Source organism: Aethalodelphis obliquidens, unplaced genomic scaffold (assembly GCF_003676395.1).
Source record: "Aethalodelphis obliquidens isolate GAN/ISIS:26980383/991018 unplaced genomic scaffold, ASM367639v1 scaffold86, whole genome shotgun sequence".
NCBI classification, from domain to species: domain Eukaryota; kingdom Metazoa; phylum Chordata; class Mammalia; order Artiodactyla; family Delphinidae; genus Aethalodelphis; species Aethalodelphis obliquidens.
Window position 1 is genome coordinate 1291859 of NW_020838030.1, and position 14543 is coordinate 1306401.

Below are 14543 nucleotides of genomic sequence, written 5' to 3' on the forward strand. Positions count from 1 at the left end.
AGAGAGTCCCATACAGGATAAATCCAAGGAGAAATACACCAAGACACATATTAATCAAACTGTCAAAAATTAAATACAAAGAAAATATATTAAAAGCGCAAGGGAAAAACAACAAATAACACACAAGGGAATCCCCATAAGGTTAACAGCTGATCTTTCAGCAGAAACTCTGCAAGCCAGAAGGGAGTGGCAGGACATATTGAAAGTGTTGAAGGAGAAAAACCTGCAACCAAGATTACTCTACCCAGCAAGGATCTCTTTCAGATATGATGGAGAAATTAAAACCTTTACAGACAAGCGAAAGCTGAGAGAGTTCAGCACCACCAAACCAGCTCTACAACAACTGCTAAAGGAACTTCTCTAGGCAAGAAACACAAAAGAAGGAAAAGACCTACAATAACGAACCCAAAACAATTAAGAAAATGGGAATGGGAACACACATATCGATAATTACCTTAAATGTAAATGGACTAAATGCTCCCACCAAAAGACACAGATTGGCTGAATGGATACAAAAACAAGACACATATATTTGCTGTCTACAAGAGACCCACTTCAGACCTAGAGACACATACAGACTGAAAGTAAGGGGATGGAGAAAGGTATTTCATACAAATGGAAACCAAAAGAAAGCTGGAGTAGCAATTCTCATATCAGACAAAATAGACTTTAAAACAAAGACTATTAGAAGAGACAAAGAAGGACACTACATAATGATCAAGGGATCGATCCAAGAAGAATGATCAAGGGATCGATCCAAGAAGAAGATATAACAATTGTAAATATTTATGCACCCAACATAGGAGCACCTCAATACATAAGGCAAATACTGACAGCCATAAAAGGGGAAATCGACAGTAACACATTCATAGTAGGGGACTTTAACACCCCACTTTCACCAATGGACAGATCATCCAAAATGAAAATAAATAAGGAAACACAAGCTTTAAATGATACATTAAACGAGATGGACTTAATTGATATTTATAGGACATTCCATCCAAAAACAACAGAATACACATTTTTCTCAAGTGCTCATGGAACATTCTCCAGGATAGATCATATCTTGGGTCACAAATCAAGCCTTGGTAAATTTAAGAAAATTGAAATTGTATCAAGTATCTTTTCCGACCACAACACTATGAGACTAGATATCAATTACAGGAAAAGATCTGTAAAAAATGCAAACACATGGAGGCTAAACAATACACTACTTAATAACGAAGTGATCACTGAAGAAATCAAAGAGGAAATCAAAAAATACCTAGAAATAAATGACAATGGAGACACGACGACTCAAAATCTATGGGATGCAGCAAAAGCAGTTCTAAGAGGGAAGTTTATAGCAATACAATCCTACCTTAAGAAACAGGAAACATCTCGAATAAACAACCTAACCTTGCACCTAAAGCAATTAGAGAAAGAAGAACAAAAAACCCCCAAAGTTAGCAGAAGGAAAGAAATCATAAAAATCAGATCAGAAATAAATGAAAAAGAAAGGAAGGAAACGATAGCAAAGATCAATAAAACTAAAAGCTGGTTCTTTGAAAGGATAAACAAAATTGATAAACCATTAGCCAGACTCATCAAGAAAAAAAGGGAGAAGACTCAAATTAATAGAATTAGAAATGAAAAAGGAGAAGTAACAACTGACACTGCAGAAATACAAAAGATCATGAGAGATTACTACAAGCAGCTCTATGCCAATAAAATGGACAACCTGGAAGAAATGGACAAATTCTTAGAAAGGCACAACCTGACAAGACTGAATCAGGAAGAAATAGAAAATATGAACAGACCAATCACAAGCACTGAAATTGAAACTGTGATTAAAAATCTTCCAACAAGCAAAAGCCCAGGACCAGATGGCTTCACAGGCGAATTCTATCAAACATTTAGAGAAGAGCTATCACCTATCCTTCTCAAACTCTTCCAAAATATAGCAGAGGGAGGAACACTCCCCAACTCATTCTATGAGGCCACCATCACCCTGATACCAAAACCAGACAAGGATGTCACAAAGAAAGAAAACTACAGGCCAATATCACTGATGAACATAGATGCAAAAATCCTCAACAAAATACTAGCAAACAGAATCCAACAGCACATTAAACGGATCATACACCATGATCAAGTGGGGTTTATTCCAGGAATGCAAGGATTCTTCAATATACGCAAATCAATCAACGTGATACACCATATTAACAAATTGAAGGAGAAAAACCATATGATCATCTCAATAGATGCAGAGAAAGCTTTTGACAAAATTCAACACGCATTTATGATAAAAACCCTGCAGAAAGTAGGCATAGAGGGAACTTTCCTCAACATAATAAAGGCCATATATGACAAACCCACAGCCAACATCGTCCTCAATGGTGAAAAACTGAAAGCATTTCCACTAAGATCAGGAACAAGACAAGGTTGCCCACTCTCACCACTCTTATTCAACATAGTTTTGGAAGTTTTAGCCACGGCAATCAGAGAAGAAAAGGAAATAAAAGGAATCCAAATCGGAAAAGAAGAAGTAAAGCTGTCACTCTTTGCAGATGACATGATACTGTACATAGAGAATCCTAAAGATGCTACCAGAAAACTACTAGAGCTAATCAATGAATTTGGTAAAGTAGCAGGATACAAAATTAATGCACAGAAATCTCTGGCATTCCTATACACTAAGGACGAAAAATCTGAAAGTGAAATCAAGAAAACACTCCCATTTACCATTGCAACAAAAAGAATAAAATATCTAGGAATAAACCTACCTAAGGAGACAAAAGACATGTATGCAGAAAATTATAAGACACTGATGAAAGAAATTAAACATGATACAAATAGATGGAGAGATATACCATGTTCTTGGATTGGAAGAATCAACATTGTGAAAATGACTCTACTACCCAAAGCAATCTACAGATTCAATGCAATCCCTATCAAACTACCACTGGCATTTTTCACAGAACTAGAACAAAAAATTTCACAATTTGTATGGAAACACAAAAGACCCCGAATAGCCAAAGCAATCTTGAGAACGAAAAACGGAGCTGGAGGAATCAGGCTTCCTGACTTCAGACTGTACTACAAAGCTACAGTAATCAAGACAGTATGGTACTGGCACAAAAACAGAAATATAGATCAATGGAACAGGATAGAAAGCCCAGAGATAAATCCACGCACCTATGGTCACCTTACCTTTGATAAAGGAGGCAGGAATGTACAGTGGAGAAAGGACAGCCTATTCAATAAGTGGTGCTGGGAAAACTGGACAGGTACATGTAAAAGTATGAGATTAGATCACTCCCTAACACCATACACAAAAATAAGCTCAAAATGGATTAAAGACCTAAATATAAGGCCAGAAACTATCAAACTCTTAGAGGAAAACATAGGCAGGACACTCTATGACATAAATCACAGCAAGGTCCTTTTTGACCCACCTCCTAGAGAAATGGAAATAAAAACAAAAGTAAACAAATGGGACCTAATGAACTTAAAAGCTTTTGCACAGCAAAGAAAACCATAAAGAAGACCAAAAGACAACCCTCAGTATGGGAGAAAATATTTGCAAATGAAGCAACTGACAAAGGATTAATCTCCAAAATTTATAAGCAGCTCATGCAGCTTAATAACAAAAAAACAAACAACCCAATCCAAAAATGGGCAGAAGACCTAAATAGACATTTCTCCAAAGAAGATATACAGAGTGCCAACAAACACATGAAAGAATGCTCAACATCACTAATCATTAGAGAAATGCAAATCAAAACTACAATGAGATATCCTTTCACACCAGTCAGAATGGCCATCATCAAAAAATCTAGAAACAATAAATGCTGGAGAGGGTGTGGAGAAAAGGGAACCCTCTTACACTGTTGGTGGGAATGTAAATTGATACAGCCACTGTGGAGAACAGTATGGAGGTTCCTTAAAAAACTACAAACAGAACTACCATATGACCCAGCAATCCCACTACTGGGCATATACCCTGAGAAAACCATAATTCAAAAAGAGTCATGTACCAAAATGTTCATTGCAGCTCTATTTACAATAGCCAGGAGATGGAAACAACCTAAGTGTCCATCATCGGATGAATGGATAAAGAAGATGTGGCACATATATACAATGGAATATTACTCAGCCATAAAAAGAAACGAAATTGAGCTATTTGTAATGAGGTGGATAGACCTAGAGTCTGTCATACAGAGCAAAGTAAGTCAGAAAGAGAGAGACAAATACCGTATGCTAACACATATATATGGAATTTAAGAAAAAAAATGTCATGAAAAACCTAGGGGTGAAACAGGAATAAAGACACAGACTTACTAGAGAATGGACTTGAGGCTATGGGGAGGGGGAAGGGTAAACGATGACAAAGCAAGAGAGAGGCATGGACATATATACACTACCAAATGTAAGGTAGATAGCTAGTGGGAAGCAGCCGCATAGCACAGGGAGATCAGCTCGGTGCTTTGTGACCGCCTGGAGGGGTGGGATAGGGAGGGTGGGAGGGAGGGAGACGCAAGCGGGAAGAGATATGGGAACATATGTATATATATAACTGATTCATTTTGTTGTGAAGCTGAAACTAACATACCATTGTAAAGTAATTATACTCCAATAAAGATGTTAAAATGAAAAAAAAATAATCCATCTTCCACATCCTTCAAGGACTAGAAGTGAATACAGACCAAAAAAAAAAAAACAAAAAAAAAAAAAACGGTATTTGTCTGCACATCATGTATATTGGAATGCATTTTTAAGGTTAACTTAATATATGTCCTGCAAACAGACTGGACCTTTTTTTCCCCCCGTGCTATACAGTAGGCCCTCACCAGCCATCTACTTCATATATAGTAGTGTACACACATCAATCCCAATCTCCCAATCCATCCCACCACCACCCCCACTTGGTGTCCATATGTTTGTTTTGTACATCTGTGTCTCTATTTCTGTTTTGCAAACAGGTTCATCTCTACCTTTTTTTCTAAATTCCACATATATGTGTTAATATATGATATTTGTTTTTTCCTTTCTGACTTACTTCACTCTATATGACAGTCTCTAGGAATAAACCTACTAAGGAGGCAAAAGACCTGTACTCACAAAACTATAAGACACTGATGAAAGAAAACAAAGACAACACAAACAGATGGAGAGATATACCATGTTTTGGATTGAAAGAATATTGTGAAAATGACTATACTACCCAAAGCAATCTACAGATTCAATGCAATTCCTGTCAAATTACCAATAGCATTTTTCACAGAATTAGAACAAAAAATTTTACAACTTGTATGGAAACACAAAAGACCACAAATAGCCAAAGCAATCTTGAGAAAGAAAATGGAGCTGAAGGAATCAGGCTCCCTGACTATACTACAAAGCTACAATAATCAAGACAGTCTGGTACTGGCACCAAAACAGAAATATAGACCAATGGAACAGGATAGAAAGCCCAGAGATAAACCCATGCACCTATGGTCAACTAATCTATGACAAAGGGGGCAAGAATATACAATGGAGAAAAGACAGCCTCTCCAGTAAGTGGTGCTGGGAAAACTGGACAGCTCCATGTAAAAGAATGAAATTAGAACACTCCCTAACACCATACACAAAAATAAACTCCAAATGGATTAAGGACCCAAATGTAAGGCTGGACACTATAAAACTCTTAGACGAAAGCATAGGCAGCACACTCTTTGACATAAATCACAGGAAGATCTTTTTTGATTCACCTCCTAGAGTAATGAAAATAAAAACAAAAATAAACAAATGGGACCTAATGAAACTTAAAAGCTTTTGCACAGCAAAGGAAACCATAAACAAGACGAAAAGACAACCCTCAGATTGGGAGAAAATATTTTCAAACGAATCAACAAAGGATTAATCTCCAAAATATATAAACAGCTCATGCAGCTCAGTATTAGAAAAACAAACAACCCAATCCAAAAATGGGCAGAAGACCTAAATTGACATTTCTCCAAAGACAACATACAGATGGCCAAGAAGCACATGAAAAGCTGCTCAACATCACTAATTATTAGAGAAATGCAAATCAAAACTACAATGAGGTATCACCTCACCAGTTAGAATGGGCATCATCAGAAAATCTACAAACAACAAATGCTGGAGAGGGTGTGGAGAAAAGGGAACCCTCTTGCACTGTTGGTGGGAATGTAAATTGATACAGCTACTATGGAGAACAGTATGGAGGTTCCTTAAAAAACTACAAATAGAACTACCATATGACCCAGCAATTCCACTACTGAGCATATACCCAGAGAAAACCGTAATTCAAAAAGACACATGCACCCCAATGTTTATTGCAGCACTATTTACAATAGCCAGGTCATGGAAGCAACCTAAATGCCCATTGACAGACGAATGGATAAAGAAGATGTGGTACATATATACAATGGAATACTACTCAGCCAAAAAAGGAACGAAACTGGGTCATTTGTTGAGATGTGGATGAATCTAGAGACTGTCATACAGAGTGAAGTAAGTCAGAAAGAGAAAAATAAATATCTTATATTAACACATATATGTGGAACCTAGAAAAATGGTACAGATGAACTGGTTTGCAGGACAGAAATTGAGACAGAGACGTAGAGAACAAACGTATGGACACCAAGGGGGGGAAAGCAGCAGGAGGGTGGTGGTGGTGGTGGGATGAATTGTGTGATTGGGATTGACACATATTCAGTGATGTGTGTAAAATTCATGACTAATAAGAACCTGCTGTATATATATAAAAAAAAAAAACTACAATGAGGTACCACCTCACACCAGTCGGAATGGGCATCATCAGAAAATCTACAAACAACAAATGCTGGAGAGGGTGTGGAGAAAAGGGAACCCTCTTACACTGTTGGTTGGAATGTAAATTGATACAGCCAATATGGAGAACAGTATGGAGGTTCCTTAAAGAACTAAAAATAGAGTTACCATATGACCCAGCAATCCCACTCTTGCGCATATACCCAGAGAAGACCATGATTCCGAAAGACACATGCACCCCAATGTTCACTGCAGCACTATTTACAATAGGCAGGTCATGGAAGCAACCTAAATGCCCACCAACAGAGGAATGGATAAAGAAGATGTAGTACATATATACAATGGAATATTACTCAGCCATAAAAAGGAAAGAAATTGTGCCATTTGCAGAGACGTGGATGGACCTAGAGACTGTCTCCATTTTTTAACATCACAAGCAGACCACACGCTGAGCCTCCTGCCTAGAATGTGGGGCATGGGAAAGGGTGTGCCAGGGATGCCCCACAGCTTCTATCTGCCCACTCACATTTCCCAGGCTCCCTTGCTGTTAGTGAGATCACATGACTTAGTTGCCATGAAGTCCGAGGCATTTACTAGAGGGTGGAGCCTCCACCAATCCAGGTGGAGCAAGGCCCACACTGGCCCACAGTGGACATATCATATAAGTGATAAATAAATGTTCATGTGTATTAAACCACTGAGATTTGGGATTGTTTGTTCCTGCAGCATAATTTAGCCTAACCTCACCAATACAACTGTGTTGTCATTCCCTTTTTTCAGATAAGAAACCTGGGGCTCAGAGCTTCCCTGGTGGTGCAGTGGTTAAGAATCTGCCTGCCAATGCAGGGGACACGGGTTTGAGCCCTGGTCCAGGAAGATCCCACATGCCATGGAGCAGCTAAGCCCGTGTGCCACAACTACTGAGCCTGCACTCTAGAGCCCGTGAGCCACAACTACTGAAGCCCACGGACCACAACGAAGAGTAGCCCCAGCTCACCACAACGGGAGAAGGCCCGTGCACAGCAACAAAGACTCAACACAGCCAAAAACAAACAAACTAATTAATTAATTAATTAAATCTATAAAAAATACAGGATTTTTTTTTTTAAAAAAAAGAAACCTGGGGCTCAGAGAGAGGAGGCAACCTGCTCAAGGCCACTCAGCCAACGTAGAAGTCAGGCTTTCTCCCCACTATGGGGCTAGGAACGGCCGGCCACTCCATCGATAGTGCCACCACCCAGCATTACCTGGAGGACCCTGTCAAAGGGCCGGAGACCCCCACGTTGAGCTGGCCCATCAGGGCGCACAGTGTGGACATAGACGCCCTTCTCCAGGAGGCCATCTGAGACACTAAAACCGAAGTCACTCCGTACAGGGTCCTTGTGCAGTGTCACCTGGGAACAGGAGGAGGAGACCTCTGGAGCCCCGATCTTTCCCCCTAGCCTCCCACAGCTGCCTAAGCCCCTTGGTCTGGCATCTGATGCCTCCGGGACCCAGCCCTAGCCCACCTGGCTGCTCTTCCACGTGTGTTACTGCCTCGGCATCGTGCCCAAGCCTTGGCTTCTGGAGCACCCCCTCCCCTCCACCTCCACTGACCCTCCATCTACAGCACTCAGTCACAGTGGAAGCTGTAGGAAAAGGAGTTCCTTTCAGTTCTTTTTCAATCTTCCTGCTTCCATTCCAGGAGAAAGTCTCAGTGGGGTGGACGTGTGTTTTCACCACCCTTTGACACGTCCCATCTCCCCGTCCACCAAAGAGCTGGCTTCAGGCTCAGAGCCTTCTGAAGGTTATTATGGGCTGAGAGGGCTTTTTTCTCTTCTGTGTTTTGTTTTCCTAGACAGTAGCCTATAGATGGCAAAAACACTGGCCTCTCATTTAAGGTACTGATATGCACGCACACACACATATATATATATACACACACATATAGAAGCCTTTATATTATACACGCACACGATAACTTAAGTGGGGAAAAAGCGAGTCTACTTAAAGTATCACAAGTGAGTGTGAGTGTGAGTGTGAGTGTGTGTGTGTGTGTGTGTGTGTGTGTGTGTATCGCCCAAATGGCAGGAGTTTTGGAAAACTCTACCTTCTATAAAATCTGTGTTTTATTGGTGGAGGAGAATGAAGCCCAGAGAGGGGTGGGGCTCATCTGGAGCTATGCGAATACCCACGGCATCAGGACATGCATCCAGGCCTCCTGTGCTCCCCCAGCACCCACCTTGTGCATCTCCAAGGGTGTCGGCAGCAGCACCTCCTGCATTTCTTCTGGGGAAGCTCGTATCTCCTGGTTCCTCCTCCAGGGCCGGTGGCCAGGCCTGCCCTCGAGGGCCACGTTCTGCACGGTGCCTGTCATGATGGATGCCTGTAGGGACACAGCTCTTCACTCAGATGCTTCCTGCTCTGTGTGCGGTCAACATCTATGGACACCTACTGTGTGCCAGCCTTCAAGGTCACAATGGTGAACAGAATAGATGAGGTCCCTGCCCTCCTAGGGCTCTCAGCCCAATGATGAGCAATCAGAATAATAATCATTGGCATTGAATTATTATCACTTATACTGCGTTGGACTCAGTTCCAAGCACTTGACACACAGAACTCATTTTATGCTCTACAATATTATGAGCCAGGCAAATAACATCCCCCCCCGCCCATTTTACAGAAGAGAAAACTGAGGCTTAGAAAGATTAACATTTGAACTCAGAGTCTGGCTCCAGGGTCGAGGGTCTTGACCACTCTGCTAACTTGCTAGTCACAAAAATAAAGAAGATGAAATTACACATGGCAGTAAATGTCACAGAGGCCAAGGTACACAGAATGTGAGAGGCTGGAACAGTGAAACTGGTCAGTATGAGGGATCGGGAAAGCTTCTAGAGCCGAGATCTGAACGATGAGCAAGAAATTGGGAGGAAGGAGAGTCCCCGGCAGGAAGAGGAAACAGCATGTGCAAAACCCCAGCAATGGACAGATGTGGACGGAGGCCCTGCATTTGAGAGAGTGCACAGGATGGGGCTGGGAGGGCAGAAGCTTAACCCTGCAGCACGTCCTCAGTGGCAGTGCTGGGGCCCCAGGGCAGTGGCTGGTGCCACAGAATGGGGGGAAGACGCAGTTAGGGGCAAGCGGGACTGTCAGTGGCCAGCTAGAACAGGGGCAGATGACATGGGGTGGAGAGTGGTGACACAGGACGCCTGGGAAGAGAGACAGATGGAGAGACAGGCGAGGGGGGCGGGGGGGAGATCCATGGTGCAGCCCCAGAGGACAGTGTTAGGAATTGCATAGACCATAAAAGTACAACTTAATCCCTGTGGGAGGCAGGTAAGTGCTTACAGGTAAATTCCTATCTTTAAATGCACGATGTTAGGGAGCAAGAAAGACTGAAGACTAAGGAGTTAAGAAACCAGGAAAAGTATCAAGATTTAAAGACAAAGTCGAAGGAAGGGACTATCGAAGCTAGACATACAAAAGAGTAAGATAGGAAACAATGAAATACGAGACATAGTTAACAAAAACAAAACTTGGTTCCTTGATGAGCCTAGTAATTGGCAAGGCTGATAGAGAAAAAAAAGGCTCAATCAATAATTTTAGGAACAAAAATAGGGCAAAAGCACAGATAAACAGAGTGTAGATTACTGCTCTCAGAATATGAAGGAGCTTCAGAATTGACCCAATGAGATCCTCCCTAGGTCTCCCCAGGCAGCCTTTTCCATCGTGGGCAAGGCTGACCTCACAGAAAGCCGCACGCACCTCTCGGCCTCTCACGTCCCATGCTGTTACTGATGTTGACATCCACAAGCTTCCACTGGGCATGCTAACGACATGCACACACAGACCCCAAAACTGCCCTTATGCATCCAAATGTGCACACTGACACACGTGTTCTGACAATACTCAGCATTGTGCATGCATGAGCGTGCTCACCTGCATGCACACACACATGCTCCCAGTGCGCACACACACGTTTTATGCCAAACGTGCTCACATGTGCACACCCCAATTAATGTGCCACACCACGGTGCTCAGTCACACTTGCACACGGGTCCATCCACAGTCTGTATGCACGTGAAGGCACCTTTACACAGAGGGTGCCAGGAGAGTACCCTTGTAGGTGTTACACAAGAGCACAATGCCATCAATGTGCCACCTCCCACGGGGGCCTGGGGGGGGGGGCAGGGCGTACCTCCAGCTCCCTCAGCAGCTCCGACTGACCGCATGACTCCAGGTCTTCAAGGGCTTCCCCGAACATGCGCCAGAAGCCCTCCTCGCAGGTGGGGCCAGGGGCGGGGCTGTAACGTAGGAACCAGAGAGCGTCAGCTCCTGGCGGGTGGGCTGGGGCCTGAGGAGTCTTCCGGGCCCTGGGGCCCTGCGTTGGGCTCAAGGGGCCATTGGGTGGGCGGGCAGGAAGGCCGGCGTCCTCGGTGGCAGTGCCGGGGGCCCGGGGTGGTGGTTGGTGACACGGAATGGGGGGAAGACGCAGTTAGGGGCAACCAGGACTGTCGATGGCCAGCTAGAACAGGGGCAGATGAGACGGGGTGGAGAGCGGTGACACAGGACGCCTGGGAAGAGAGACAGACGGACGGACAGACAGACAGACAGGAGATCCATGGTGCAGCCCCAGAGGACAACCCCAGGCCCCACCCAGACACAAGGCATTGCAGGACAGTGACAGGGACAGAGCTGGAGCTGGCAAGGACACAGATGGATGGAGACGATGGAGTATTAGGGCTGGGGAAAGGGCTGTGCCACCCTATAACTTCCATCACGGGAGGTATGGCCCGTTACCAGCTCTAAAATCGGGTCTCATCAGAATGGTAACAAGCCACGTTTTCACGTTCACTGTTTACAAAGCCCTTTGCCGTCTACAAAGCCCTGGACGTTATCAAGTGTGCTTTGGTGTGCAAAGCACTCTCTCTCACGAAGGCATGCAGGCTTTCCTCTCAAAGGGAGCGGCCAGGACAGTGACTCAAATTAGGTGCCTCCTTCCCTTCCCGTTTCAGAGATGAGAAGACAGACTGAAGGCCATCTGCTCCATTCAAGTCAGTTCTACAAACGTTTTGAGCCAGGCCCTCTCCTGGGCACAGGGCTATGGAGGGGAATAAGGTGAAGGCCCTGTTCTTAAGGATCTGAGGGTCCCTCATGGAGCGTGTGTGAGCAGCTACTGGATGCCTGGCTGAGCTCGGGATGCCAAGTAGAAGACACGACAGCCAGGTGATTAACAGGTAGACCACCAGTGCCACCAGGAGGCTCACGTGAGCAGCTGTGGGTACCAGCAGAGGGAGGGAGGATCAGGGAAGCCTCCCAGAGGCAGGTCTAAAGGATGAGTAGGCATCGGCCAGGAGAGGGGAGGGGACAGCATTCTAGGCAGAAGGAACTGCCCGACCAAAGCAGAGCCGTGGGAAGCTGGTGGCTGGGGCCGCACGAGGACCAGCATTTCTCCACCAGGTGTGCTCCCCGCAGGAGCATCGAATTCACCACAGAAACCACCACGTCCCCAGCCCAGGGCTGGCGCTCATAACCATGACCCGAGGGCCACTGCAGGAGGCCATGACCATCTGGGCCGAGTCGGGAGGGTGTGGGTCTGAGCCCTCAGTGTCTCTGGGAACAGCTGAACACCAGGTGTGGGGAGGGCCGGCCAGGCTGCCTCTTCAGCCTCACACCTTTGCCCCTGCTGTGCCCTCCGGCCAGCGTGCCCTTCCCCCGCCTCAGCCTTCTGAGATGGCTCTGCTCCACACTTCCTCTCCTCTCCCAGGAGGTGCCCTCCTGAGGCCAGACAAGACTTGCCCATTGCCCCCATCGCCTTGGCACAGGGACTGGCTCCCCGCGCCCGTCCTGGCCAAGAGGGCGAGCCGGTGTCCCCCGTGGAGTCCCCACCACAGACCTAGCTGGTGGCCCCCAGTCGTCTTCCTCTTCCTCCTCGGGGAAGCTCTCGTTGGCAGGGGCTGGGGTGTAGCTCGTCCTCCGGGGCTCGGTGGGTGGGGGACTGCTTCTCAGCCGGCTGCACCGCCACTCATGGGGGGTCACGCCCCGGGCTGCCGCCTGTGGAGTGTAGGAACCTGGCAGGTGGACAGAGCGGGCGCCTATATCCTCTCTGTGCCCTTAGCTTGCCCTCCTTCCTGCCCCATCTCTAGCTGTGCTGGGTGGCCCAGGAGAGGTCTTTGCCCTCTCTGGGCCTGCCTGACTACCCAGAGTCCCCTGAGGACCCCTGCCACCCGGACTCCTACCCCAGAACCCCCTTGATCTCCTGATCAACAGCAGACTTAATGCTGGGGCTCCAGGATCCTGTCCCAGCTCCACGGGGCTCGGCCTGGCCGATCCCTGCCTGAGAGGGAGGTCCACTGTGTTAACCATCCCCTTCTCCCTGCCAGCTCTGAAGGTCTTGCCCCAGGGGGTGATGCTGAGAGATGCTCACCCACTTCTGGAGATGGAGAAGCTGAGACTGAGATCGGGCAGATATCCAGTGAGTGAGGACCAGGGCCGAGGGCCACCTGAGGCTACCTAGAGGCCTCACTCCACTACTCCCTGAGCTGGGCCTTGGGGAGTCCCTGTGGTTCTGGGTCCCAGAGGCCAGAAGGCCAGCCACCAGATTCAGATGCCCCCCAAGGGCACCCATGGGTCTCAACACGCATGGGCAGGGGAGCTCCCCCAGGGGGAGCCCTGGGGGTGTCCACCCAAGAGGGTCTCATAGGATGGGGTGCGAGGGGCTTTCTGCCTTCCCGCCTTCAACGGGATGCAATCAACACTGAGCACTTGCTGTGTGCTGGCCATCGGGCTGGGAACGAAGGAGGCAGAAGTAAGACCACTTGGTCCCAGGCCTCGTGGGGGGATCTGAATGGGCAGCTGCAGTGCTGTGGCTGCCGATCAAAGCCCAGGAAGGCCTGCAGTCCACACTCTCAGGAGTGAGCGGCCCTCAGAATGGCTAATGGGGCCCAATCAGGTCTGCCTTCAGGAAGTGTCCCTAAAGGATGAGGCCAGCAGAAGGGGAGCAAGAAGGGTTAGGCGGAGGGAACAGCCCCTACAAGGGCCCACGGAGAACACGGTGCTTGTCCAGGGGCCCGAGGTGTTACCTGGGCCCCCAAAGCCACCCTCAGTGGCCAAGCTGCCCCAGGACTCCACTGCGCTGTCCACACTGGGCACAGTGGACGAGGATCGGGCTGCCAGCAGGCCGCCTTTCAGCGCCTCTGGCGGGTCCTCATCCGCATCGCTGGCTTCGCTGAGGCTGCCCGATTTGCGGGGTAGGAGGGGGCCTGGGAGGAAAAGCGGGTGTCACTGCCACTGGCTTCTGACCTTGGAGACAAAGGTGCTCAACCAGCCTCAGTTTCCCCACTTCGCCCTGGTTTGGGAACTCACAGGCCCTGGGCTCCCTGAGCCTCCTGCTGGGCAAGCTGACAGGTGAGATGGGAGGCACGCCAATAGGCAAACCCGTTTCAGAGATGTGAAAACTGAGGCTCAGAAAGGCTGCACAGCATGCCCAAGGTCACACGGTGAGCAACAGTGGAGCCCAGATTAGAAGGAAGGCTTTAAAGCTCAGGCTCCATCCACTCCCTACCAAAGCATGGGAGACAGATTCAGGGGAACCTGAGGAATGTATGAGTGATGGCCACAGGCAAAACAAGCAGGCACCTCAAGAGGCAGGAGGTGATGAAGAGCATGGTTCAGGCCCAGAGGGCCCCACACTGGCTGGATGACCCCAGGCCCATTGCTCCCATCACTCTGAGCCTTGTCTCCTCTGTCTCCACTGCCCCAGGTACCCTCCCACCTCCACGGGG

The 14543-nt window shown here is 46.9% G+C and overlaps 1 protein-coding gene across 1 annotated transcript in view; it reads right to left on the reverse strand.

Annotated features, from left to right (window-relative positions):
• Window positions 1-14543, reverse strand: part of GRIP2 (glutamate receptor interacting protein 2) — a 64642-nt gene that overhangs the window by 7696 nt on the left and 42403 nt on the right. Inside the window, exons 18-22 of the mRNA XM_027093852.1 lie at window positions 13842-14021; window positions 12656-12830; window positions 10958-11063; window positions 9002-9145; window positions 8028-8174 (exon numbers count right to left, since the gene is read on the reverse strand). Of these exons, the coding sequence (XP_026949653.1) occupies window positions 8028-8174; window positions 9002-9145; window positions 10958-11063; window positions 12656-12830; window positions 13842-14021 (752 nt within the window). The remainder of the gene's footprint in view (window positions 1-8027; window positions 8175-9001; window positions 9146-10957; window positions 11064-12655; window positions 12831-13841; window positions 14022-14543) is intronic.